The sequence below is a fragment of the Buceros rhinoceros genome, unplaced genomic scaffold (genome assembly GCF_000710305.1).
Source record: "Buceros rhinoceros silvestris isolate BGI_N320 unplaced genomic scaffold, ASM71030v1 scaffold17450, whole genome shotgun sequence".
NCBI lineage: Eukaryota > Metazoa > Chordata > Aves > Bucerotiformes > Bucerotidae > Buceros > Buceros rhinoceros.
In genome coordinates this window covers 19594-47511 of record NW_010390617.1, presented here as the reverse complement: position 1 = coordinate 47511, position 27918 = coordinate 19594, and the positions used below count along the sequence as shown (strand labels likewise).

Below are 27918 nucleotides of genomic sequence, written 5' to 3'. Positions count from 1 at the left end.
ACGCCCCCCCCCCCAAAAAATAAACCTGCAAACAAAGTCCTGGAGAGGATGTTGGTATTAATAATGTTTTGTGTCACTTCTTTGTTGACAGAGGATGTGTAAACTCAAGGGGTTTTGTCTATTTATAAAGCATGTTCTGTTCCAGCAGTTCAAATACAGTGGGTTTTATTTTGATTTATGAATGGGAGTGAAGGTAGCTTGACGAGTTGCCTTCTTGTCCTTCAGTTCGATGCCCTCCTGCTGCACCCTGCAGCTGTGAAAGAATTCATTCCAGTAATTCCCTTCCAGAATCACTCCCCTGTCCCCTGCAGTATGTGAATTATCCCCCCAAGTGTATTTGTATTTATTCATTGTTTATTGTGCAGGACAATGAGATTGTTTCCTCCATTTATTGAGGTTTAGGAATATACCAGATAGTTTGTGCTGCTCCAGCCATAATCTATATTCCTTCAGTGACCAGGATTTTTAAATTAGGGCCACTGTATATTTTACCAGGCATCTTTTGTGCAAGCAGTGATTGGGATTTAATTACACGTCCTTGGTTTTGTCTTTCTGTGACCTGATTGAGCTCTTTAATTCCTCAGAATGAGGCAAACCAGCAGGAAAGCGCAAAGCAGGGTTTAGGCTGTGGCATATGCCACATGGCCTTCAGGCGGGCCAAAATACTCCATTTTTAAATGCCAGATAATTCTTTGAAGCGTTTATCCCTGTCAGAAGAGGCAGTGGGATCAGCACAAAATGTATTTTATTTACGCCAGAGGTACAAAAATCTTTCGGAGCCACACAGCAGCTGCAACTTCTGCAGAGAGTTAGACCTGAACATGGGAATTCTTTGATTATCTCCAGTTGCTTCCCCATTCCTTGGAAAAAGCACTTTTTAGTTTCTTCACTAGCTTGTTTGTTTGCTGCCAAGGAACAGGTCAGTGCTGCACCCCTGACTAAGGGTATGGAATTACTTCTGCATATTAGCACAGGGTGCAGTTGTTCAAATTTGTTTAGTGTCCACTGGGGGCTGTGCAGGGACACTGGTGCTCTCATTGCACCAGGAGAACCCTCTCTCGTCCCCTCTCTCTGCTTCCCATGTGCAGAAACTTGAGACGCAGAAGCCAGAGCAGGGTTTGCCTCTGCTGGGCTTCCCCTGGGATTGCTTGAGTTGATGGAGAGGTACCGAAAAACATGAGAAGGTCCAACAGAGTTATGGAGGTGATTAAGGGGAAGCTTTTGTTTCCCTTCTTTATGGTTAGAACATTTGGTATTTTATTAAACATGCAAAATGCAAAATCTGACAGATGTTTTTATGCCAGACAGATTTAATGGCAAGGAAACCAGTCCCAGGACTGCTGGAGAGTCAGACATTCAATTCCCTGTCACGCCTCTACCTCAAGTCAGTTTCTAGGCGAATACTCAGATAATACTCAGAAATATTTCATGAGGTCCCTTTCAAAGTTAAAGGCTGCGTTAGTCCTTTTAGAAGAGAACAGTCTGCCTGTTGTTTTGGTAGGAGAATAACAGAGCACAGATTTTCCTTGCAATTGATTTTGTTACAGCAGTACGAGGTACTAACCCTCTACGAGACGCAGTGGGAAGGAATGGGTTTCTAACTTGGTGTGTAAGTGAAAGTCGGATTATTTCTTGGACACTCAACTGTGAAAATATTTGAACAGCTTTTTTGCTTGACCCTGTAGTTATTTATTTTATTTTACACAATGATCCGTAGCGCTGGGAAAGGCTAATAACTGCCACCGATAAAAAAGCACGGGAAGCAGCAACAAGGAGCCAGAAAAGACCCGGCAGGGCCATGAGCCTGGCTCGTGGACACGCCATGCTGGAGTTTCCGAGCCTGAACTGGCTCTTAGGTCCCATTAGCATCACACTTTCTGTTGGACTTTTTTTGGCAGGGTGAAGGGAAGCCACAGCACCCAGGAGAAGGTGGGAATATATCCCCCCTGTTCCACTCTCTCATAGTATCACATCACACCAGCCCTTCACGGGGCTGAGCTGGACAAGAGCTCTTGTAAGAGCGCCAGCTATGTCCAGAGCTGTCAGCCATGTCTTCAGGGCACAGAGCTCTTCTGGGTGCCTAGGCTTGGTTTCAGGGTGTGTGAGACTTGATATCAGCTGATGGTGGTTTAAGTGTGGAGACACTCTCCTCAACTTGTATATGACAATCCTCCGTTCATGGGACCTTTTCTCCTGCCCCTGAGGAGCTGAAGTTCTTTAGTTCCTGCTTATAAACCTGTTTTTTTTCAATTGAGTCAGAACCCAGAGTTCGGTCACGGGACTGTTGCTGACTATTCCATGATTCGCATCTACCAGTAACAGCCTTTTCTATCAAGCACATCTTGCTGATCATGTAAAGTACCTTCTGAAATGGTTTTCAGAAGTTCTAATAGCACCCCAGTCAGATTACCTAAACATGGTATAATATCCGGCATATCATATAGTCCTTGCCACAGAAAAGGTATTATTTTAATATGCAAAAAATCTACATCTAATCTCTCATAGTTGTATCTACTGAAAATATCCTTTAACGTAATGTTGTGTTTGGATTCATTCGTCCCCTTTGATTTCTCCCTTATTTCCCAGCAGTTGAGTTTTTTGCAAAACTTTGGAAAAACAGGTTTGGTTGAAACAGAACATTTTTTTAAGTGTCAAGAAACATCAAGTGGTTTATCATGATTTCCTACAGTCATTGCTCTTGCAAATTCGATTTAGCAGTTCACTAAAATGCCCTTTTTGAAAATATTACATTTACACAGCAGGGAAAGGGAGTTTATGGACTCAGAAATGGAGGTAAGAAGTTCAGAAGTAGCCCTGATTGATTGATTACATTTTCTTGGGCTTTTTGCTTCTGTGTTTTATTCTGACATCTTTGGTGGGAAATGATATGGAATGTTTCCTTAAAGCAGCCCTTTGCCTACGAAACCACCCATGTGTTCAGCTCAGCCCTTCAGATTCCCTCGCTCTCAGGTTCATGCACGTTCCTTGTAGGATGGTTTGGGTTTGTACATAAGTATCCACAGCTCTTTAAGGGAAGGCTCGTTCTCAGTGTTCATTTCATGGGGGATTTTCTCCTTTCTGTAACAGGAGGGATTAAAAATAGCCAAGATTCAATCAAAAGGCCAAGCAAGGCAAACTAATCTGGGTTTGAACTACTGAGCTGGCATACACCGAGAGAGGGGCTGGCAGTAGGCTCGTGCTGGTGCTTTGCAGCTGGCAAAGCTACCTCTAACTGTGAGGTTCCTCTTGAGCGAAGTCCAGCTTAGCGCTTGTGTCAGTCCTCACCCTGACCAAACCAGCTTTCCTCAGAAAACAGGGAATCGATAGGGTCCAAGTGTATGTAATGACTCGATGCCTGTCAGGGCACTGAGTAACGCCAGGACCTGAGGGGTTGCCTGCAGAAAGCCCCCCAGGAGTTGGTGATGCTCTCAGCAGCAGCATCATCAACTTCTAATCGATGATTTTCTTTGTCTTTGGGGAAGTCTGGTGTGTCCCTGTTTAGGTGATTGATGGTGTTCTCTGATTTATGAAGTGCCTCGAGCACCTCTGTCTTCTTTTAACTTCTTCATCAAAGCTGTCTTTAAAGGTGTCTCTTAAAATTTATCTTCCCTGACACACTTTTTGGTGTTTGGGCATCCCTTTTGTCTGCCCTTTCCTTCGTGCGTATACCATCTCCCAAAGCAATCTCATTATTCTCTGGCTGCTGCTCTGTACCAGTATGTTGGCTCCAAAATCGGTTTCTCAGTCTTCTACACACTGTGTGTCTGCCAGGTTTTTTTCCCCCAGCACTTCCTGTTGGTATTTTATTTTTCTCTATTTAGTTTAGTTTCTGTCACACCCACAACATTCCCAAATCCTGTTTTATCCTTTTTTTTGCTCAGTGTTGGCACTGTTTCTTTCTACCATACTCATGACACCAGGATTCTTTCAGATGTTGTTTTCTCATTCTCTGTTTGTGTCCCGACTTCAGTTGCCAAGAAACAGCCCCCTTTTTGGTGCAGAAAGCCTCAACTCCAGCAGTTTTCTGCACTAAATGATTTCCTCACGTTTTTGTCCTGATCCATCAAGACACTTCAAACAGCCGATTTTTCCACTCTGCTCTTCTCTTTTGGTCTCACTGCAGTTCACCCCTGTAGTGTGTTCTGCTCAAAGCGGAGTCCTTACGGGGTGTTGGCAGAGAAGTGGTATCCAGCAGCATTTTGAAAGGCTGGAAATAAAGCCAGATGGGCAGCGTGAAGGGTGATCCCGTGGAGGAGGCTGTGCGATGTGACTGTGGAAGGAACGCATTCCCTCAGTGGGATTAAAGTGACTGCATCATTAGTTGATGTGCTGGACAAATGGGGAAGGTTTAGACATGGTTTAGTTATCAAGTATAGTAAGCAGAGTCAGGCTGGAGATAATACCTTGGCTACGTGTCTAAGAATAGTACCACGGTTCTCCTGGTCTCTGGGATCAGAGGACGAGAGGAGGACTTGCAGAAGATTGAGAGCTATTCTGTTGTTGCTTTATCTCCTGCCACTGTGTGAATAACCCCAGGTAGATGTTAAATCTATCTGACTCGGATTCTGGTTCAGAAAGCTCTGGAGAATCAATGTAGATTGGCAATCATGAGCATAAAGATTACTGCTGACTTGGGTTCTGTGAGTGGGACTCGGCCACGATCCTTGTCTTGGACAGCTGTGATAAACTCTCATGGAAAAGAGGAGGTGGGATGGGAATAACGCTGTGGAAAAGATCCAGATGGACTAACTAGCAGCAAGGAAGGAAAAAAAAGAGAGGGGCATTAAAGCAGGCAGAACTTCAAGGGAGCAGTACTGGCAGTGGAGGTGAAGTTGCTGACGGTGAAGTGGAGGGAGGTGTCTGGAAACACGTCGGTAAGACCTCAGCCCGTATGACCTTATCGGAGAGTCAGCCCCAGGTCCGCTGCTGATCCACCTCTGTTATTCTGGGCTCTGTTTTCTTTGATGGCACCTGCGTGTTCTGAAATTTTGCCTTAAAATGCATCACTTTGTTCATACCTCTCAGCAGATCGGTTTCCGCTGCGCAATCTGTACAGAGTTCCTCCTCCTCGGACTGTCCCAAGCTCAGAGGAGGGTCCAAGCACAACACATTGATTTAATACAAGCATTCTAAAGGGGGGGAAAGCTGCTTATTGTACCAGGATTTGTAAAAAGTATTTGTGGGACATAGGTCCTGCTCGGCATGCTTTGAGCTGTTGTATCTTTTCTGTCAGTTGTGTGGCATGGAAAAAACATCGGGGACTAAAACCAGCCTGTGTGTGTGGGTGGAGTGCAGGTGGGGAAGAGGGAGACCCTCCGTTCATCCCTCCTCAGATGGGAAATGCCGAAGTCAGGGCACAGCACCAGGCTGGACGACACAGCGTAGCATCTTCCCAAAGAGACCAAGTGCCCAAGAGTTTGGGAAAAAAAATATTAATGAATACAGAAGATACTAAAGCAGTAACTGCGTGACAGCAAAAGGAAGATTTGCTACCAGCCCTTTTTGCTGAGAAAATAATCTTGGTCTCACCAACTTCCCACTGTATACGTCAGAGGTTGTCAGCTCACTGAATCATAAAAATATGAGTAATTTATTCACAGGAGGCAGGTATCGCGGTGAGGTTTTGAAAGGGAAGGCTGTAAGATAAGCTGCTTGTTAGCCGTGTTCATCAGGTTCATAGGGAACAGCCAGATCTGCTGTTGCTTTTGATGAAAATCTGAGCGATATTATTCTTTTCACAAGATACATTGTGTGCTGAAAGGGATGATCCAGGAGATAACGCGTGTTCTCTGGAGTAAAGTTTGCACAGCGATTACTGAGCGGATGTCTGCAGGGTGAACACCACACGCTTTGTAAGAAAAACTCCATTGCAAGTAAGCCTGGTAGGAACTTTTCCATCAGCTGTGGCCCCCCACTCAGCGAGGAGCCGTGGGGTGATGATTAGGAGCTGGGGGTCTGACTTCTCAGCTCCTCACCAGTCCACTGTGCAGCCTTGGTCAAAACCCTTCCGGTGTCTGGGATTTCTTTTCTGCAGGTAGGACACACATGGTGGTCACAGCTCTTTTGTCTTCGGTCATAGAACCAGAAGATCATTTGGTTGGAAAAGACCTTTCAGCTCCTCAAGTCCCACCGTTTCCCAGCACTGCCAGGTCCCCACTGCCCCCTGTCCCTCAGCAGCACCTCCACACAGCTGGGAAACCCCTCCAGGGATGGGGACTCATCACTGCCCTGGGCGGCCTGGGCCAGGGGACAAGACCGTTCCAGGAAAGAATTGTTCCTCATATCGAAGCTCAACCTCCCCTGCTGCATCTTGAGGCTGGTTCCTCTCGTCCTGTCACTTGTTCCTGGGGAGAAAAGACCAATCCCACCCCTCACTCCACCCTCCTGTCAGTGAGTTGTCAGAGTCAGAAGGTCTCCCCAGAGCCTCCTTTGCTCCAGGCTCAACCCCCACAGGTCCCTCAGCTGCTCTTCAGTGCATTGTGCTCCAGACCCTGCTCCAGCTTTGCTGCCCTTCTTTGGACACGCTCCAGCCCCTCAATGTCCTTCTGGGAGTGACGGACCAAAACTGAACGCAGGATCTGAGGTGTGGCCTCACCAGTGCTCCCAGTACAGGGGGTGATCCCTGCCCTGGTCCTGCTGGCCACACCAGTGCTGGCACAAGCCAGGATGCTGTTGGCCTTCTTGGCCACCTGGGCTCACTGCTGGCTCCTCTTCAGCCACTGGTGACCAGCATCCCCAGGGCCTTTTCCCTGGGCAGTTTCCAGTTGCTCTTCCCCCCAGCCTGGAGCCTTGCGCTGTTGAACCTCTTACCACTGCCCTCAGCCCGTTGATCCAGCCTGCCCAGACCTCTCTGTGGAGCCTCAGATCCCTCTGTAGAGCCTCTGAGGGTTGAGGCAGTTCTCCAGATGTACCCAGGTGGAAAGGTTTGGGTTCATGTGCCCAAGCGCGATGGGTTTAAGCAGCGGTTGAGGTCCTGGGGCACTGCCAGCACTTGCCATTCCACAAAACAGCAATCTCCCTGCGAAAGGAAAGCAAACCCGCCTTTGTGATATATTTAGCTTCTCTGAATTTCAAATCTGTTTTCCTTGAGAAATGTTGGCTCAGGTTTGCTGAAATTTCTGTTTAAACTCCTGGAAGTTAAAGGTTGAGTATTTTGGGGAACTTTCCAGAATACTAAGCTCTGTTGCACAAGTTGCTTCCTACATACTCCTGATAAAAAGGTATGTGCTTTCTGTCGTCTGCAGGCTCACCGTGAAATCTGAAAACTTCAGGCTGTGTCACTTTAATATACAAACACACTAAGAACACAAAAGGCTTAAAATCAAAGCCGTGCTGTTATCTCTTAAGCCCAGGAGCCTTTTCAAGGGTCTTCCAATGCAGAAGCAGAATAACTTCCAGTTGTGTCTTTGAAGGTTTTTTAGTGTGATGCCCTGGACATTTAATCCATGCTGTGTACATACTCCTGATAAAAAGGTATGTGCTTTCTGTCGTCTGCAGGCTCACCGTGAAATCTGAAAACTTCAGGCTGTGTCACTTTAATATACAAACACACTAAGAACACAAAAGGCTTAAAATCAAAGCCGTGCTGTTATCTCTTAAGCCCAGGAGCCTTTTCAAGGGTCTTCCAATGCAGAAGCAGAATAACTTCCAGTTGTGTCTTTGAAGGTTTTTTAGTGTGATGCCCTGGACATTTAATCCATGCTGTGGCTGCTCTTAAAAATAGTAAGAAATTGCCAAGTGAAGCATAAGGAAAAGAGACTGTTGGAACATTTAATCAGTCTCGCTTCAGATCTGCTGGTTCTGTCCCACCACGGAGGAAACCCGCTCACAGCTGGAACTTCAAGCCTGCTGCTGCTGAAGTGTCCCAGTTCAGGTGTGGTACAGCGTGATGATGTCCAGAGACAGAAAAGCTGCGATGACCACAGCGTTCTTTAGTATTATCCTAAGCCTTGGGGCGTGTGTTTGGGGTTCGAGTCAATGGAGAGGCAGCACGTCCCTGGCAGAGCTCTCAGCTTGTGGCAGAGCGCGGCTTCGTTTGCTCGATGTATCTGCGTATCGCGATACTCCCTGGAGGTCCATGCCTTCCACGTGGCACTGGAATTATTCTGCTCGTGTTTGAAGGGTTTATTTTTTTGCCTGGGTGTGTTTAGTTTTCTAGTTTTGTGTTTGATGGTTTTGTTCCATGATGGCGTTTCACGCTGGTGGGGAAGGAGGCACTTGCCGAAGTGCTGGATCCTAATCCCAGCCACAGGGTTTCAGCCACAAGTGATTTAGTGAATAATTTCCCCTTTCTCCATCTATTCCGTGATGAAAATAGCCTGAAATCTACTTGACCTTCTGCCATGTTAATAAGTGCAATTAACAACCCCTTGTCCTAATGAGCCAGAAAAACAATATTACTGTGTACTATCGTGTTAAATTGCACTTCAGGAAGCTGTCAGTTAAACGCTAACATATTTCCCTGGCATTCCTTTAATTTGTACTTTTCCCAACTTCATTCCCCTTTACTTACTCTTCTCCCTTTAATTAATATCCCTTCATTCTTTTTTTCTGTCCCTTTCCTCCTTTTTTTCCCTTCTGTTTTAATTTGGTGTAATTTGGCTGGTCAGGCACCAAAGTGGTGTGAGTGATACAGAAGTACCTCCAAAAGCAGAGACAGCTCTGCTTTCGTTGCTGCCTCCGTGAATGCGGGCAAAGCACTGCACCGTGGCAGAGACCTGGGGTGAATGATGGGAACCGAGGGATGCACAGCAAGGGCAAACACTCCTCAAAGAAAACAAGCGAACAAGTCAGCTCTCCGGTCAAGGGTAAGGTTGAAAAAGGCGGTGGAAAGCCCAGGGTTCTCCTGAACCTCACGTCTCCTGGCTGGTGGCCCACTGCCTTCACTGGTGGCCCATATGCCGTGTGAGAAGGCACCGAGGGCTGCTCCCCTGCCATTGCCACACCTCCTACCCCCTTGCCCTGCACAAGCCGTCGCACCTTGCTCCATGCACTTTGCTTTCCGACCTGCAGCAGACTTCCTTCTGTGGGCAGGTGCTGCCCACTTGGCAGGGGGGCTCATGCAGCTGCTGAGAGCATTTAGTGGTCCCTGTGGGCTTGCAGGCATTTGGGCTCAACTAGCAAAGATGTGTTAATCACATAGGCAAGAGAAATTCTTTTTTTATGCTGTAAGTGTGTACATTTTTAGAGGGGAGAACGACTAACATGCAGGCAGTGGTGTTTATCCGAACCGGAGGCATGATTTATGCCTCCCTTCTCTCCAGGGTCCTGCTCTCAGTGTTTATGTAGTGAGATGGCACTAGAAAATGAACACGCTTTGGAAACTGTTTATGGATTCGAATTGGCTGCTTTTCTGTTTAATGAAGCCCATCTTTGAGTCTGTGCCATTTAATTAAGTGGTTTGTATAATTACTCCCTGTCATCAATTCTGTCCACTCTTGGAGGTTTGTGTTTTCTTACTGAGGAAGGTGTTTTATTTAATGCTGGTGGGAAAGACCTTCAACTTGGGAGACAAAACTGCACAAAAACACAGAATCCCGAGGTAAAGAAACCTTCTGTAGCAGAGTGGACTGTGACAAGGGGGGTGAGATGCTGCTAAGGCCATTCCTTTCCTCCTCAGTTACCGATGTACCAGAACTTTCTCTTACTCCTCCTCTTCTTAGGAGCAGGAGCCATGGTCCAGTCCCTGTGTCAATACCGACAACCTCTGTGTGCTCTCAGCAGAGTAGCCAGGCTGGCTCCCTCATTGCTGGAATCCTGCCCTATTGTCCTTATTTATTTGGGGTTTGTGAAGGGTCTGGAGCTCTTGACATGCAGGTAGTGCCTCTTCATGCCCTCAACAGCCACTTCATGTCTCGTCATTCGTAGCAGTGCAGTCACTAAAGTGTCTCTGGATTCAGCGCCTTCTCTGCGTCCCTCTGTCCTCGAGGGGAAGTTTCTTCTCAGCAGCCGTTCCTCTGGTGACAGAGGAGAGATTTCAGGGAAACCAGCTGCTTTCTCCATGAGAGCTCAGGGGTGACATCTTCCTTCTGACTAAACCTCTCCAGTTTTTCCATTGACCTGGGCAAATTGAGACAGATCCTTGCTCCTGCTGTAACCTTTGGGGTTTTTTTAATTGTTTTCCTTTCTTGTCCTTTTCTTAAACCCTCAGATGTCCTTTTGGTCCTCAAATTCCAGGTTTAAGAACTGAACAGAGTTTTCTACTGACAAGTCCATAATAACTCAACAACAATCAATCGTTATTATTCCTCTATTTATCTCACAATCCCGGTGGCCTTTTTCAGCACCATGTCGTACTTAGGTTTCAGCTGCTTATCGCCCACATGATCGCAAAGTCTGACGGGCAAGAAAAATCTTTTTTCCTGGCAGGCTGGTGTTACCTTAGCACACAGAGAGGGGAGACACAAGTTCGCTTTATCCTGGAACGGCGTTGGATTAGTTTTACGTAAACTGTGAACGCGGTGCTTTCGTCACTAGCTCCCGGCTCATTATTTGCAACATGGCCCTTTCCAGTCCGAAGCGAGGAGACAAGCTGAGCAAAAGAACTGCTCTGGAGTGGTTTATCTTGATTCTTATCTCCTCATTGCAGCGCTGGGTGAACCATGAGGCTAATTATTAACCTGATTTCTTAAGACAGAATTTTTAGAAGGTTACTCCTAAGAGAAATGGGGAGCTAAATGAAATTTAAGAATTGTTTCCAGCATTAGGCTTACCCTATGTGGTAATAGCCTTAACAGGCCAGGACTGTCAGGCTCCAGGGGACAACATCTGGTGAAAGCTCCCACTCCGGAGCAGAAAATAGTCTTTGAGGTCTCCTGCATAACAAACTAATTCTTAGAGTCTTGCTAGTTCTTGTGATGATTTCTGCTCAGCATTCAGTGATGTCTCTAAGTCAGGGGAGACCATTTAGACTGAAGTATTCCACTTAACTCGCTCTTTGCTTGGAGCGGGGGAACACCGACAAAGGAAGAAGAGCGCTCCTTGCTCTTTAATTGAGTCTAACAGGCTGTAAGTACATTTTTCCTCAAGTCAAGCAGCAGAAGGAAGGGCTTCGGGTAAACCTGCCTCTTCTGACCCATCTTGTACCCCACTGCTAAACGGGAAAGCGGCCGCACAGAAGCACCTGGAGAAATCCCCTGGCACTTTAATCGCTGGTGAAGACTGCCATTTCAAGACCCGGCGTTGCTACAAGGTTCCAGTTGCCAAGTTTTAAACAGGGTTTTCCTGGTGGTTGCACAAAGGTGCAGCCATTTTGCAATGCCGATATTTTTTCGCCATCTGTGTTGAGCTTGATGAGCTCAGGACAACAGGAAATGCAGCATTTCCCTCTATCCAGAACTGCTTGGTCCCTGTCTCGCAGAACGAGCCGTTCAATACCCCTGTAAAGTCCCCCAGTTTTAGAACATTTCAACCATTGTTTTCTGTGTTATTTCCCTTTCTCTCACTTCTGCCTTTTTATGTATTTTTTATTGGAATTTGGGACCTAAATTTTTCTGCACTGTTAATGTGGACAAATATTTTCATGCATTTTTAAACCTTTTTTAAGATTTCCTAGTTTAATATTCAGCTCATCTATATTAATAGTTACAGCCAATTAGCATAAGATTGGGTGAAATCTTGACATACCTTTTTTTTCAGTAATTCATTCAAACATATTTTGCTTTGTTCCATTAGCTAAATCACGCCTTTTGGCAAATAGAGATATTAATCTCTCACACCAAACATTAATGTCCTTTACATATGGCCGTGTGGATATGACAGGCACAATTATTGCTCGTCTTTTGTGCCTGAGCTTGTGTGTCCTCCAGGATTTGTGGGATACATCACCTTTATGATACGCTGCAGCCTCCTGTTTGGTAAAACTAGCAGGAGTGTTCTAAAAGAATTGCTTTTTCGGTGGCTAATTATCAGTTTAATTTACCCACTAATCTTAATTCTTCTCCTAAAAAGGACATGGATAATAATTGGCTTCCTAGCACAATTAAGATTCAGAGTTTGTGTCTGTGCATATGCAATTTAAGTGCTAATTCATTTCATTACCAGGATAATAACTCCCCTTATTCCCATTATTCTTAATACAGTGACTACATGGTTTGGGGTGCACATATGCAGTTGTCTAAACAACCAGAATAAATATTCTGGGTGGAGAAGCCATCCCGTTGAATTCTCTGGAAGTATTTTTACAGAGGGGCTGGGGTTGGAGGTGCCTCTAGAGACTGTCCAGTCCAGCCTCTGCTGGAGATGGGGCAGCTGGAGCTTGAGCAGGTTGCTCAAGAACATCTCTAAGGATGGAGACTCCACAGCCTCTCCGGGCAACCTGCCGCAGTGTTTGACCACCCTCACCATAAAAGAACCCCTGTGTTTTCTCTGGTTCACATGGATTTTCCTGTATTTCAGTTTGTGCCCGTTGGCCGATGACCATTCACTGGGCACCACGGAGAGGAACCTGGCTCCATCATTTGTTTTTGTACACATGGATAAGATCCCCCTGAGCCTTCTCTTCGCTGGGCAGAACAGTCCCAGCTCTCTTAGCTCCTCCCTGCATGACAGATGCTTCAGTCCCGCAATCATCTCCATGTCGCTTCACTGGACTCTAGTCTTCACTCCAGTATGTCCCTGTCTCTGTTGTACTGGGGAGCCCAGTGCTGAGCCCACCACTCCAGATGCATCTCACCAGTGCTGAACAGAGGGGAAGGATTATCCCTCAACCTGCTCAAACACTCTGCCTAATTCAGCCTATCGTGCTGTTGGCCCTCTTTGCTGCTAGGGCATATTGCTGGCTCATGGTCAGCTCATTGTCCATCCAGGTGGACACTTCCAGGTCCTTCTTCAACCAGCTTTCTAGCTGGTTATCCCCCAGTGTGTACTGGTGCTGCATGGGATTGTTCCTCCCCAGGGGCAGGACTTTGTAGTTCCCTTTGTTGAACTTCATGAGGTTCCTGTTGGCCCATTTCTCCAGCACATCCAGGTGCCTCTAAGTGGCAGCACGGCCATATGGAGTATCCAATGCTCCTCATAGTTCTGTATCATCTGCAAAGCTGCTGAGGGTGTGCTCTGTCCCGTCACTCAGGTTTGTTAAGGAGAATATACCTGATTTCTGTGCGAGCAGGATTCCATTTATGGCCATACGAATTTTGATTGTTGTCATCAATAATAGTATCAATCAATAATAGTAGTTCAATAATAGTAGTTCTCAGAGTGGGTAGCTAAAGGTCACAAGAAGAACATGTGGTTTGACTTGATGTACCTGCTCTTCTGAATACTTTCAAATCAATAAAGTATGTAGTAAAGGGATTAAACCGTGTGGTAGACTTCAGGATAATTAGAAATGGAAATTGTTAAGTGGGTATGTTCATAAGGAGGGCTGTCCTCGCTCTCAGAGGGGTGAGACCTAATAATTTCATCAAGGACTGGAGAAGCGATACATACTGATGTTCAATTAACGATCCAGAGAAGTTTTTCTGTGGTGAAGGCGTGCACGTAGCAGGGATTTCAGTGTGACCAGCCGTCGGTCTGTGTGGCCAGTACTGCACAGTGGAAGTCATCAGAGAGGACACAGGGCTCCACGAACGGTGCACGAGATCTTAAGGCGATGGTGTGCCCATAAGCCAAGCTGGAAAGAAGGAGCACCGTGAGATCAGAGAGGGTGCACCATAACGCGCCATGTGATCCTGCGCCCTCCAGTGAGCTCCACTGTGGAGTTTATCAATGAGAAGGTAATGGGGTGATTGAGCCATTTGGATGTATTTACATGAGAAAGGGGAATGTAGGTGAGCATTGATTCAGTGGCTGAAAGCCAGCGAATAGGAGATTCAGACTGGGAGTAGTGGGAACACCTTCTGGGTACATTTAATTAACAAAATAAAATCTGTTATTAAAAAAATGACTCGTACCAGTATTTCACTACCTGCTCCCTCACTGGAAGGTGGAAATTAGTTATTCTGTGTGGTTTTGTCACGTCTTCTGGTCCATGTCCTAGATGACGAGTACCAGGCCAACAACAACACGTGTCTGCGCTCCAGTACCCCCCGTTTCGATGTGACTAACACTGGGGGGGGTGGGAGGGAGAACTGAACGTGGAATTTTTCCATTCCCAGTTCTGTTGACTGACTTGCTTCTCATTCTAGTACATTTAAATAAGTCTATTTAAGAAGTGAGTGACAAGCGCTGTCTTAGGGAAGGAACTAAAATGCATAATTTAAAGCCATAAATCATCATCATTTCTTATTTTTATCCTTTCTGTTTGGCAATGTGGTTCTTTGGATCGCTCATAGCCATAAATCCACACACAGACTGCGCTGAGGAAGATGGAGCTCTCCCTGCTCAAAGCATAAAGTCAGAGCAAAGCTCCACAGCAGATGGCCTTTTCTTTCCATTGCATGGACACCAGTTCTCACTGGGCAATTCATGATGGTCTACAGTTGCAGCAGCCGTGGATTACGGTAATTATGGATTTAATATATCGCCGACAGCCCAACGCGAATGCTGATGTGATCTTTAGACATCTCCTTGGAAGCAGGTTAATTTCCTCATGATTACAGAGCTTCTGATTAACTCAAGATGTTTGTCAGGCTAATATTTTTCCCGCTACAGAAACAAATTGCACGTGGATTGCAAAATACTAGTGGTGGTTTTGGTGTTCAGCCTTGTTGAAAGTCCTGGAGGAGAACTTCTGAGTTCCCCGGTTGTTTTCAGGTGTCACGCTTCTGCTAATAACTGTGCTTTAAATGGTGAGTTTGGCTTTCCTGGGCTACATATCGATCAGCGGTAAACTGTTTATTGAATATTTGTTTTGGAGAAATAAATATTCCATAGAAGTAACAGGCTAAGTGTACCAAAAGTGCGTGTTACAGAAAAAGTCTACTAACAAGTTTCCACTGGCATGTTTGGGCTTTAAATAGTGTCTTCCTTTAGAGGGCAAAATGTTTGTCCTGGTGCCATTTGTAGATCTTGTCTCATCCTCTTGAGAGTAGATTATGTTTTGCTATCGTATGTTTTCCTTTTGAATAACTATTCATAGCTTCATGTCCTTACTCCAAGAGGTTTGTCTCAGCAAAATCCTGCTGCCTTCCGTGGAGTTATTTGTGGTTCACGTTGATGAGGGAGAGGCAGCTGATCCCAAATACCGAGTGTGGGATATGGGAGTCAGGGCTGATGCAAGAGACTTCTCTGAAACGGCCCTGAAGTTCTCCAGTGGCCTGGAGGCAGAAGTTTTGAATCTCCGTCCACCAATGCCAGCCTTTCCTGCGCTGCAGCATGGGTAGGTTGAGAAGGTGGTTTGTCTGCAGTAGGTTTAGTTCTGGAGGAGGCAGGAACCCAAAGGATGTTCTTTAACCATTCCTTCCTATAGTAAGCACCCAACAGCACTGGGATGCCAAGAAACAACTCCTGAAATGGCAGGAAAATGGGAACAAATCCTCCCTGTGCTGCGCCACGTTTGGAAACAGCATGGCTGGGCAGGGGAATGTGCTCATAAAGTTGTCCTGGCCCACCCTGTGGGCAGGGACATCTCACCCAGAATGAAGCGGGTCAGGGGGAGGTGGACTTTCAGGTCGTTTATTCAATCTGAGGTGTGATTTCTTTACCCTAGCAATCATTTTTTATATGTAGATGTGAATATATGGGGGGTTGTAGTGTCCTTTTCAGAAATAGAGGAAAGCCTTGTAGCACTGTGACAATAAGGTCACTAAGGGGTTCCCTGGAACACATTTTTCATCCCCAACCTCCTTACACCGTGGTTTTCCCGTGCTGTTGGGAGGTATCTCCTCATCCAAGTGCACTGTTCTAGGATGAGGCATTGTGGGGGTGAGGCTTTTTATTTTCTAAAGATCTGAGTTCAGAAACTTGTATATAAGATTATCCTTTGCTAAGGAGTGCTAGGCTGAAATGTGGAACGTGCCATTCACACACATGGGATCATGGCGTATTTCAGCTGGCACCTCTAGCTGAGATCTTTGCCGTGAGCACTGGAGTGGTTGAGCAGCCAACGAAGGTCGCATGGTGACAGTGACAGGCTTCCACAGCCCCACCTGCTCCCCGGCAGCACCAAACACACGTGGTGGGTCCAAGGGGACTCCGAAGACACCAACTGGAGGATTCTCTGAATGCTTAATCTGCATCTTCATTTGCATGGCAGGCTGTTTCGCTGGGGTCCCCTGAGGCATGAGAGGAGAACATGGCTGATTTGTCTCTGCTAATGGTGTGATCAGTGATACTACGACTGTTCAGCACGGGTGGTGTGCTGAGCGAGCCAGGGAGCATTTGCTCCCCAGCCCGGGGTGGACAGGACCTGAATTCTGTGGTCTCTTACACCCCGAGAGAACCACGTTGCTCTCTGCTCCTTCCAGATCTTGGTGCTTTTGTACACCTGGAAATCATTCACTCTTTTATCCCAGTTTTTAAGCATCAAAGTTAAACTCACAAGTCCGTAATTCTGTTTCTCTCCTTTTAAAAGCAGCCCTGACATTTGCCCTTCACAAATAACGTCTGGCCATCCTCCGTGAATTTCCGAAGGCAGAGGTCGCCTTAGGGGATTGTTTCAGCCCGTTACCTGTGTGTACCTGAATGAACTTCCTGTAGCACAGCTGGCTGGCAAATACCTCATCTTTGTGAGCCCTTTCCAACACCTTCCTTCCCTCCTCTGCCCTGAGATGTTGGTTACTTGCCTCTCACGTTAGCTGACAGTTGAGTGCAGCAAGGTAAAGATAGCGAGTACCGTAGCAAAAAGAGATGTGAAATATTGCAACTTTTATGGCATCATCTGTCAAGAGCCCTTCTACCCGCTGAGCAGCAGAGCAACACTTGGCCTGCGTTCTTCTATTACAAATGGACTCGTAGAACCTCTTCCTGCTTCTTTCACTAACTCCGAGTGATTTTTTCCTTTAGTTTCCATTTATTTTTCAGTGTTTGTTATTGTTTTATACTCATACAATATTCTGGCTGCATATACATGTCCTTCTTGAGTTTGAGATCACAGAGCAGCTTCTGACTTAGCTGGGCTAATTCCTAGGTTTCTTCTGCACTGGGGTAGTTTTCACTTGCGTCTTTTCTCTAAGGAAATGTTTTTTCCTCATACCTTCTTCTCTGCTTTGACTCGCAGCTGTTGGTCCTTTTGCACTGTCAAGCCTCAGAAATCTTTACTTAAAAAATTCTCTCCCTGAGGTAATCAGGAGGTGAACAAAACTGAAATTCCTCTTTTTCATGAGGGGAGCTCTGTTCTTGCCCAGCAGTTCATGGTGTGTCATCTCTGAAGAAGGGAGCTGGCTGAGGTGACCGCGGTATCTCTGGAGGGCAGGGAAGCGGGTGAAGAGGAGAGGCAGCACGATGCCATGGAGGAGTCTGGGTGGGTTTTTAAGTCCTTCATTGGTGTACGTGCTGCACCAGCAATACCATGCTCTAAACAGGATCTGGTGTTTTCCTGGGTTTCTGAACGTTTGCAGGAGCTGGGCAGGCAAAGTGAATTATCTCAAGAATATTAAGAACATAAATTTGTGGTTTCCCTCCTCCCCCTGCAAATCACGACTCGGTGCAGAGTGCAGGTCCTAGACCATAAAGTCTCTATCTCCCATGTGTTAAACTGGAAATTATGTTTATAAATAACGGCTGTTCCAGCTAATTAGATCCTTCAGTCGCTCGCCGTGCCAGTGCGCTGGTCTTCACTTAGCTTGTGTTTGCAGCGCTCGGTTTTCACGGGGTCGTGGAGCTGTTTAACACTTGCCGTCTTAATTAACACACTCTGTCATGGAGTTTTCGGGTCACTTCTCGCATGTTCACACATGTGCCCATGCAGGTCTGTCTTCTCAGGGTGCAAGCATTTGCATGCAGAGATGGCCCTGATGCTCTGCCATCCTGCTCCTCCTACCCAGCCCCACCATGGGGTGAACCAGAAGAACCCCAGGGCATTGCCACTCAGAAAGGGTTCTCTACTGCTTGGTGTCCACCAGCACTGGCTTTGGTGAAAACCTGAGTTTTGAAGGTCGAGCGCGTTGGTGAAGCCAGGCTGTGGGACACACTGAGCTGTAGCAGCCTGCAGAACGTGATGAGGGTGAACAAGGATGCAACTGCCCCAAATCCTCTGTGTGGTGAAAGCCCACAGGAAATCACCCAAAATACCTGTGTGAGGAGACTGCTTTGTCAAGCCACCACTGGCTTTTGAAGACCTTCATACAGGAACCTTTAATTAACCCTTTTAGACCTTTACTTCCCCACATAGAAAGTAGCTCCCAGAAGGATGCACTGCAGAGAAGCAGAGCAGATCTTAGGAGGCAGTTAGCATAATTTATGAAAAGAAAATTTATTTCAGATTTGTGTTTCTCTCCAGTTAAACGACATGGGCAAATTTGGCAGTGCAGAAGGGTGCTGGCTGCCTGTGGGGTCCAGGTTACTGCACAGCTGAGGGATTTCACCATTTCCTCATGTGATTTTTATGTAGGATTTCTTTTTTTCAGTGAATAGAGAAAAACCTGATTTTTGGTAAATAAGTTCTGCCAGTTTATTTCATTGTATGTAGATATTTTTAAATTTATTCTATATATATATGAAATATTAGTTTTCCATGGTAGGATGAAGTACTCAATTAAGGCATTAAAGTCAATCCTTTGTTTAATTTGGAGAAGGCTCTTTCAGACTCAAAACAGATTCACGGGGGATGCTGCAGATTGGATTTTTGGGAAGAAATGGATGAATTCCTGCCAGAAAAGGGGAGGCTCCTGTGGCCGAGTGAGGGGGCAGTTCAGTAGTGAGCCCTTCCATGGTTTTGAGGCAGTGGTCCGGGGCATCCCGCGTCAGCACAACCACCGTTCCTCGGCGTTTCTCACCGCTGCAGTGCCCACGGCTTCGAGCAGCTTTCTCGCAGTGCTGCTGGTGACCAACAAATGTTGTACCCTTGGCTGTAGCTGTAGCTGTAACTAATGGCTGGGGGTGGCTGTTTTCCAGGAGCAGCTAGCTGTAGCTGTAACTAATGGCTGGGGTTGGCTGTTTTCCAGGAGCAGCTACGTTTGTAATCCCTGCCTGCAGGATAAGAGGGACCGTGCAGAGGAAAAGAGGATAAAGCTATTCTGAAGCCTGGAAGTAGTGAAATGGGTTTTTTTTCCCCAACTTCTGCCTGTGACACAGATACATATATTAATGAAAACAGTTTAATGAGAGCGGGGGAACCCCGTGCCGGCTGGAGAAGGAGCAGCCGAGCTGCCCAAATCCCAACAAACAGGTCTCTGGGCTGCGGGCTGCACCCGAATCCATCAGGGATCTGCACAGGGCAGGTCTAGTTTGCTCAGGAGCTGCATCCTGTTGGTACTGGGTGGATTTCAGTACAACCACCCCACGGCTGCGGTGCAGCTGGGGGTGCAGTTACTCGGATGGGGCTGATCTGCTGGGAAAGGAGGGGAGTTTATATCACTTTCCTCGTTGCTCGGTGGTTTAAATCTTTAATGACATCCAGGCATTACCCGAAAGGCAGTGGACTGAGCAAGAGGGGTGTGTTTTACTTCTCACTGAGAGGAAAAAAAAAGCAGAGTAAAACCTCTTTGCAAAGGAAACATTAAACAAAAACCCTTGAACCTGGAGTAAAATAATTAGTTTACAGAGTATCCTTCAACCTTCCCGTGGAAGAAAGCCACTATCAAGATGGAACATTAACTACGCTGTACCTGTGTGGAGGGTTCGATTAGTTTTCCTAGACTAATTTCAGCTGTCTCACGTGGCTTCACTTGCAGGAAGATCGAATGTGGCTTTGGTGGTATTTTAAGGTTGCAATTTAATCGGCGGTCGACTTTGGAAAACTAAATATAAACCCAGGAAGAGCCCGTTGCTGAGCAGAGGTAACTTCTGGGCAGTCCCAGCCTGGTTATTGTTTATTTACCTCTTTTCTCCTGAGGTTGGCAGGAGAGGTGCAGGGGTGGGCAGCAGCCTTCGCTACACCTTGCTGCACCAGCTTTCGTTTGTATGAGAGGGAAAGCAAAACCCCTGCCAGTGAGCGGGACATTCTTTGCTTCTTACGGTGGGAGCGTAATCCTCGCGGGAGAGGGATGCTACTGCTTCAAAACCAGAAAGCTGGTTGTGTTTGGATCTGCCCAGGGCATCTGAGCCCCACCCTGAGGGGGAGAGCTGTTCCAGGGCCGGGGTGGGGGTGGGGGGGACCCTGGGGCATGGCCTGCTCTAGAGGCAGAAGCTCTCAGCAGTTAGTACCATTTGCATGCACCAGTACAACCATGCCACCTTGTGTTAATTCCTGTTTCTTATGGCTCTCAGCAGGCAAGGACCAAAATCTGAGAGAATTTCCCATGTGTGGATGTGTGTGTCGTTTTTAACAGTGTTAAACACTCATTCTATCCCCCTGCCCCAGCCCGGGTGTGTATCGATAGCCAGTGAAGTGACTTTGTACTTTAATATTTAGAACAGAGACATTATATGTCATAGTCATATTTTCAAAATACGTTAGTCATGAAGAAGTTGAGCTGTTGTGGGGTGTGTGTGGCCAGTCCAGCACAGGTAATTCCCTGCTGAAGAGAGTGTTGTGCCTCAGTTGTTCCCGTCAGCACAGGGAATTTGGTTCCCTGGAAGTTTTGGGTGAGCAGGGGCTGTTCTGCCAGAGAAACAACCCGTGGATTTTGCACCATGGAGTAAATAGCATTAAGAGTGTTTTATTGTGAGGAGTTACACTTGAGAATGCTTTAAATTAAAAAATAGTAAAATTACTGTGGATATGCCTGAAGCTTTTCAAAAGAACCTGTGTGAATTAGACCTTTGCCTCTTTCCTACACAGTCGGCAGCAGAATATGTGAAGTCCCGCCTGCCCGAAGTCCTGAAACAACATCTTCAGGACTATGAGAAGGACAAGGAGAACAGTGTGCTGTCTTACCAAACCATCCTGGAGCAGCAAATTTTATCCATTGATCGAGAAATGCTGGAGAAGTTGACCGTCTCCTACGATGAAGCAGGTAGCGTTGTGTTTCCTTCCAAGTGACATTTTACTGAAACAAAATTCCTCGTTTTCCATCTTCCTTCCCAACAGCAGCACTTGTGCTGGCAAACTGAGCTTGGTCCTCAAAGGGAGGAGGAGGCTCAGTGGAGCATTTCTTTCTCCTAAAGTCAAGTTGAGGTAGAAAACTTTCCACTCCAGGGGCTGAATACTAACGAGCCAAAAGGACGGTTGTTTTTCTTGCAGCACTTCGTCCTTTGTAACGCGCTGCTGTCGATTGATCTCGCTGCGCCTCTTTGCTCTCTTGGCAAGTGGTTGTGGCCTGGTTCCTGCTGGTTTCTCCTTCACTGCCAACTTATTTTTGGGCTTACATAGCTAAGAGTGTGCCGGAGAGTCACGGAACCTGGTTTTTAAATGTGATGTGATGCACATGGAGAACCCAAACAGATAATTCGTAGTGTTGGGGGCATTTTAACAGTGCGGTTACAGGGGGTTTCAATTCTGGTATTTAAGTCTCAATAATTTTGAGGTTTTCTTAGTTATAGCTAATACTTCGTACTAGCATTATGTTTTAAAGTATTTAGAAATGTCTTCCAGCTTTTAGGTCCTCCACAGAGTTGTCCTGGTGCTTGGTCTTCTTTACAGTTACAGAGAAAAAGAGATTTTTTGCTGGTCTTCTGAACTAGCCACCAATATCTGCTGTACTCCTACTCCCCTCAAACATGCCAAGGTTCTCGATGCTTAGATCATTTCAAATTAACTACTCAGCCTTGTAAAGAAAGACTCAAGCAAAAAGAGCAGTTTATTATTATCCCACTGCTGAGCGGGGATTCATGGCAGCAGCTGGGCCAGTCGTGTACGGGGTCTGTACGGACGCGCCGTGTGTTTCTGCTCCGTGTGTGTGCCTGACTCCCTCACGCTCTCCCAGGAGCATATCTCATCTCTTAGCTCCCTCTGAAAGACGCTGCTCTCCACTTCAGCTGCTCGCGGCTGAGGCCTGCAGCACACCCTTGGGGAGCCATGCAGAGCTCGGCTCCTAGTTTTCCTTCCAGCTGCTTGAAGCAGAAGTCCCAAGCTCCTAACTGGGTTTTTCATCCTGTTTAGATGGTGTTTGCCAGACACCAGCCCGAGTGGGTCACTCCTTTGTTTGCTTGGCTGGCACCCTGCTCAAATTACCATCATAAGAGTCTCTCATCGCCAGCCCAGCTCTGGAAAACCAAGCACTGGTGTTATTTCGTCCTGGTACTTTGTACTCATGCTGCAGTGCCCTGAAGTATTTAAAATGCTCCAACTACTTGTCAACTTTGTTCAGACTCCTACTCAGACTCCCACTCACTAGCAAGATGATTCTCTTCAGCTACTTTGATCTCCAAGGCACTCAGGCAACTTAGACTGCCATTTGCAGAGTGTGTGTTCCGGGTTCTTACAGGGCCGTGAGTGTTAGTAACTTCACAAAATTACGATGCTCTGTTTCTTTCTCAATGGTGTGCCTGCGCTCACCCGATAAATAAGCCTGATTCTCTTAAACCGCGTTGATCTGGAATGCTCCCGAGCCCCATATGGTGCCATTTGCAGACTGTACATCACCTGCTTAAGGAGCTCAGAGTCACAGGAGTTCTGGAAGGACAACAGAGTTAAAATGAGGATGTTTGTCAATCCCTCGTGGCCCATTTGTAATGATGCATAAAAAATAAGCTTCAAAAGTTGTTGCTTTCTGTTGCTTCTATTTATCTTTTTTAACACAGAATTTACCAGCCCAGTGAATCATGTAAATCTTCTTCCCTGATTTGGTCACTTCATCTCTCCAGTCATTTTGATCGATCAAGGTTTGTTAGGAAGGAGAAAACCACCGCGGAGGAAATTACCACCTCCTGGCAGAGAAAAAAAAGAAAGCATTTTCCTTGACTGAAAACTGCGGGTTTGTACAGAGAAAATAACGATGGAAAGTGCTTCAGGCACACTTTGGGGGGTTGTATTATGCAATAAACAATCACATGACAATGAGGAGTGACATAAATCATCATCACCATGGCTTGGCTTCGCTAGCGAAGATCTGGGAAGGGCTTTTCCCACGCTCACTGCAAGCGATGAGTGCACCCTTCGGGCCTGCGTGGTGGATTTTTTAGGTGAGGCGCAGCGTGCGCGGAACTGGCTCCACCCTTTACACCTGAGGTTCATCTGCCAGGGCCTAGCGAGCTTGGACGGTGATAGCGAAGTCCTCGGGTCGTAGGTTTGGTTAGAGTGTCCTTCTCTTAGATGATGGATGCCTTACAGGTCTAAACGAGCTCCATCTGCCCGGGTTTGGAGTCAGAGTTGTCCTTCTCCTAGGATGGCTGCCCGAAGGCTAGTGTTCCCATCCTGCCCGTGGACACGCTTTGTCTGACCCTTCAGTTGAGACCTGTCTGGCTTGGGAGACCCCACCGGAGGCACATGCCACCACCAGCAGAGCTCTCAACCTCACAAGGGCACGCAAGCTCCTTCCCCACGGCAAGGGGGTGCCCGTGAAAGAGTCGCTGCTCTACCTCCGGACATCACAGACCCTGGCACGGGGCGGCCGGGGCCTGCCAAGAACGGGAGTCCTGGAGGAAGAGGAGTGACATAAATAACGAGTTTAGAAAGTCCCAGTGTACAGCCCCGTTCGGAGCAGAGAGAGAGCGCGAACTTCAGCTTCCCAATTAGGTAGAGACACCTCTAGAGATTAAAACACGGAGATGGAGCCACTTGTCATTTTAATCATGTCACTTGTTTACTACAAAAGCAGAAATGCTGCTACCTGCTCTTGGAGCAGGACCTGATCGAGAGCAAAGCACAGAAAAGGGGCAGGTAAATAAGAATGCGGCAGCTGCTTGCGATCGCCAGTGCTGGAGCTATTCAGTGCTCGAGCAGTTGTGTTGGTGACATGTTTCTTTTATTTGTGTTTTTCAATCCCCAAGTCAGTGTCACAAGAAGGATCAAGCTGCTGGTGGGATGTGCAAAATGAAGAGAGAAATCTTTAGAAAGCAAAATGGTGACAATCTAAGGGATTGAGATGTAGCAAAATCAAAGTGGTTAGATCTGTCAGGGTGCTACATGAGACAGCAGCAAAACTCAGGGAGCACTGTCAAGGGTTTAATTTCTGTAGTCAGGAGCAGATGGGGTTCTGCTACCTGTCAGAAAGTTCAGTGTTTGAGGTAGGTGATGCAGGGGCTCGGCAGGTGACTGTAGCATGTCAGGGAGCTTTGCCACAGCGACGAGCAGAACCTCCTCTGTCCAGGAAACCTTTCCCATCCCCCTGGGAAGGGCCACTCTCACAGTGCTCACCCCCAGCTCACCGCCCGGATGTCTCCTAAAGCGGCTGCATCTTTTTGCCAGAGTAAAACAGAACTGCAGGAAAACGGCTTGGGCTCCTGGTACAATTTCCCATGTTAATTTGGCCTTTCTAGCAGCATGCAATATTAATAACGTGCGGCTTCACTGGGCTCCCCGTCCTAACGCCTCTTGCTGTAAATATTCCCCATTAGGAAATCACTGTATCAGAGCTACCAAATGAAATGAGTTCATCTAAACATAGTCAGATGTTGCCAAGATTTGTAGTGAAGTTCGGCTACGGAAGCTTTAGAAAATGAAAGCGGGCCGAAAGTGGCAGATGGGTACAAATCCTCTCTGAATCCGTAAATCCCTTCCTTTAGAAAGTGGCATTCTTGACTAGTTAAGGCTGGGTTAATTTTGTGCAAGATTATTTTCTCCTGCTGTAGCTTCGTTGGCTGTTAATCTTATTCCTCTGATTTACAGCATCCAGACAGCTGGGGTGGCACCGATACAAGTTCAGGATATTTAGGGGCACTTTGGTGTTCACTGCTGTGTGCCAGGTAGCTGAGGCCTGCTGGGAGATGCTGAGGGGCTGCTCCGTAGTCGATAGGTTTTTTTTAATGGGTGGCCCCTCTCCCCCAGAGTCCTCTAGAAACGGAGTTTCCTTGTTGTGCGACAGAGAAGATTGATGTCGTGTTGTCTCTGGGTGACGTACCCTCCCCAGGACCCACATGGTCCTTCACAGCAGGGGATGCACCGTCCCTCACTCCCACGACTTAGTGTATAATGAGTGGATAGGGTTTGAATCAGCTCCCCGTATCCAGCCTGTGTTTCCACACTTCACAGACCGCTGGGTCTGGTTTCCCTCATAGCTGCAGCTGTGAAAACCAGCTCTGAGTGTAACCCCAAGGCTCAGACCTTCATTCCGACTTCAGGACTGCAACCCAGTGCAGATCCAGTCCCGTGAGCGTTTGCTGTTGCTGACAAAAGTACAGAAAAGCTGAAATATCCAAGATTAAACTTCAGCCCAAGGGTTGGCAAATCCATCTGCTTCCCACCAACGTCCGCACTAGTGTGGTCGCACTGGGAAAGGATTGACTGTAATCACGGCGGGGCTGGTGCTGCCCCTTTGTCTGTGGTGATGCTCCCTTCCTGGCAGCTCGTGTTTTCCCCCAACAAAAGTAACTACACGGAGAAAATGAGAAAATTGGAAAATTAAAGCCATCTCGGGAATATTTCTCTCCCAGTCTCGGCTCCAGCCATTACTGGTACGGCAGAGTGTGAGCTTGCTGTGCCAGCAGCACTGGAAGAGCAGACTTCTGTAATCGCTCTGTAATTACACAGCGGAAATGGCCCTGCAAGAAGGTGTAATACTGCCAAAAATGAAATGGCCTGAGCCTAAGAATGGTTGAAAAGCTTTAGGTAAGTCTTCAGGAGGGATTTGAAGAGCAGGAAGGAAAGCCAGACGCTAAACCTGACAAAAGCAACAGTTGCAAAGGGAACAGGCGGCACAGAATGTGCAAGAACAAGACCAGGAGAGCTCAGAAAAAGCTGTGAGGAAGAGCCAGAAATGACATCTTTTTCTGAAGAAAAAGCACATCCAGGCAGAGGCTGGCTGAGGGAGATGCTGTGTCTCTGTTATCCCATGCCGTAGTGCTGGGCAGGGTTTCCCTGAGCTCTGGGGATCAATCCAGTACGTTTGTTTCTCGATGCGTCGTGAACACGTCGGCAGCGCAGGTGGGTGACCAAGAGCTCTGGAGTGTGTTGGGTGATGGTTATTGCTGCGACAGAGGCTCCTCCTGACCAGAGGAAGGCAGCGTGGCCCGCAGACCGCCATGGCTGGCGGCTTTCTCTCCGGCTCAGTGTCGGTTCTGACATGCTTCTTAGGTGGCTATCTCAAGGACACAATGTAAAACGACACCCTTTGGTCGCCGCAATGAGAACTCAGCGTTGAGCTCTTTCCAAATAATACAGAGGCAGTTTTACTCCGTATAGCTTTACTCCTCGCTTTCTTTGGCTTATTAAATTTCTTCTACAGCACCAAGATACAGCTTAAACTTGGTCTCCATGACCCAGGGCTCTGTGTTGCTGCGGAGGACCAGTACCTCCAGCAGAAACCACGGGGTGGTCACTGAGGGCAGAGGTCACTGAGGTGGTCTCTTTTACCTTCCGACATCTCCGTTATCGACAACAAATTCTGGGCAACTTCTCTAGAGCCCTTCCCTAGCCGCTGGAAAGAAAACGACATTTCTGGTGTGGTTCCTGGGGTTACCTAAAGCAGCTGCTTTAGTATGCAAAGAGCCACGTCCTTACTATGCCCGCTCCCTTCCCTCGGCTGTGAGGTAGCTTCTGCTCGCAGGTGAAGTGCAGGTGGGCAGCTCGAGTTGGGAGTAGGTGTAACATTAAACCATCGCAACCAGTCAAACCATTCCAGCTTCAACACAAACTGTGCGGATTCCCTACCTCGTGGTCCTCCAGCTTTCTGGAATGTTGGCGATGTTTGTAACCATGACATGTATCGAAGCCGGCCCAAGTGTGTTCTATGCTTTGCTCCATTAAAATAAATCTTTATTATTCATATAATTACAACCTTCCTGCAGAAGCTCGGAGCAGAAATAGCACTTTGACAGGTGCCTACTTGCCTCTGAAATATTCTTCCCTTCCTCGTCAACTGTCAAAGCAGGTATTCAGCCATTTCAAATCGTCAGATTTGTCAGAAACCAGATAAACACTAACAGTTCTGCAGAGTATTTGGTAAACACATCTACATATTGGGTAAAACTGAAAAGAAGTGTTTCTCCATACTGTGTGGTGGAGGTGCCCTGGTGACAGGTCACGGGGCGGTGTTGGGAAATTAGGAGTTTGTTTATTAATCAGGTGAAGGTTCTGTTCTCGCTTAGGCATATGTAACTGTTTCAGTTTCCTGTATAAATCTGTGTATCTTCCCGTTGGAATTTAAAGAAAATAATTAAAAAATCTATTACCAAAGTCCTGCAGAAAGAGAAGAAACCAGCACAGCCCTGCAGAGGGCTGAGATTCACAAGGGTAGTAGAAATTGGGTTTTTAAATGGTTTTTTAAAATGTTTTTTTAAACCATTTGATGGTTTTAATACTAATTATCACTAACCGACCATTTCCTTTCTCTGAAATTACCGACTAAGTCTGGAAAGCACCTGAAATTCATAAACTGATTTTTAGGTGGTTCCTTAGTTGAGTCATAACTTGTGGTAGAGTCGGTTCCGCTCTGTGCGCCATGGCGGGTGGTTCGGCACCTCCTGCGCTCCTCCTTGGTCCTCAAGCCTTTGAAGAGTTTTTCCAGGGATGCCGCGATGTCGTCGCCTGGTCACCGTCCTCCCTGTTCATATCTTTGGCCTAACAAAAGGCTTTAAAAGCTCTGGGAAATTAAAACCACTCTTTGAGGCTCATTTTGCATCAGTTTTTATTAGATTTTGTTTGAAAACCTGGAGGCTCAGTTGATGTGCGCCATCGCGAGACGGTGGCTGGCAGCACCATGGTGTTCTTCCTCAATCTCAGCCACAGGTGTGGCATGAGCAGACAGACGAGCGCATGGATTTATCTCACTTTTTAATTATTTATTACGAAGCTATCAGGCAGAGAGCATGCTTGGAGACACAGCTTGCTGAAGAGTCAGCGCCGGCAGAGCATGTACCTGTTCCAGGGCTCTGGGAGGAAGCTGTCCACCTTGGCGGAGG

The 27918-nt window shown here is 47.0% G+C and overlaps 1 protein-coding gene across 1 annotated transcript in view; it reads left to right on the top strand.

The window, feature by feature from the left end:
* Positions 1-27918, top strand: part of PPM1L (protein phosphatase, Mg2+/Mn2+ dependent, 1L) — a 79975-nt gene that overhangs the window by 42064 nt on the left and 9993 nt on the right. The window contains exon 3 of the mRNA XM_010138460.1: positions 20762-20936. Within this exon, the coding sequence (XP_010136762.1) occupies positions 20762-20936 (175 nt within the window). The remainder of the gene's footprint in view (positions 1-20761; positions 20937-27918) is intronic.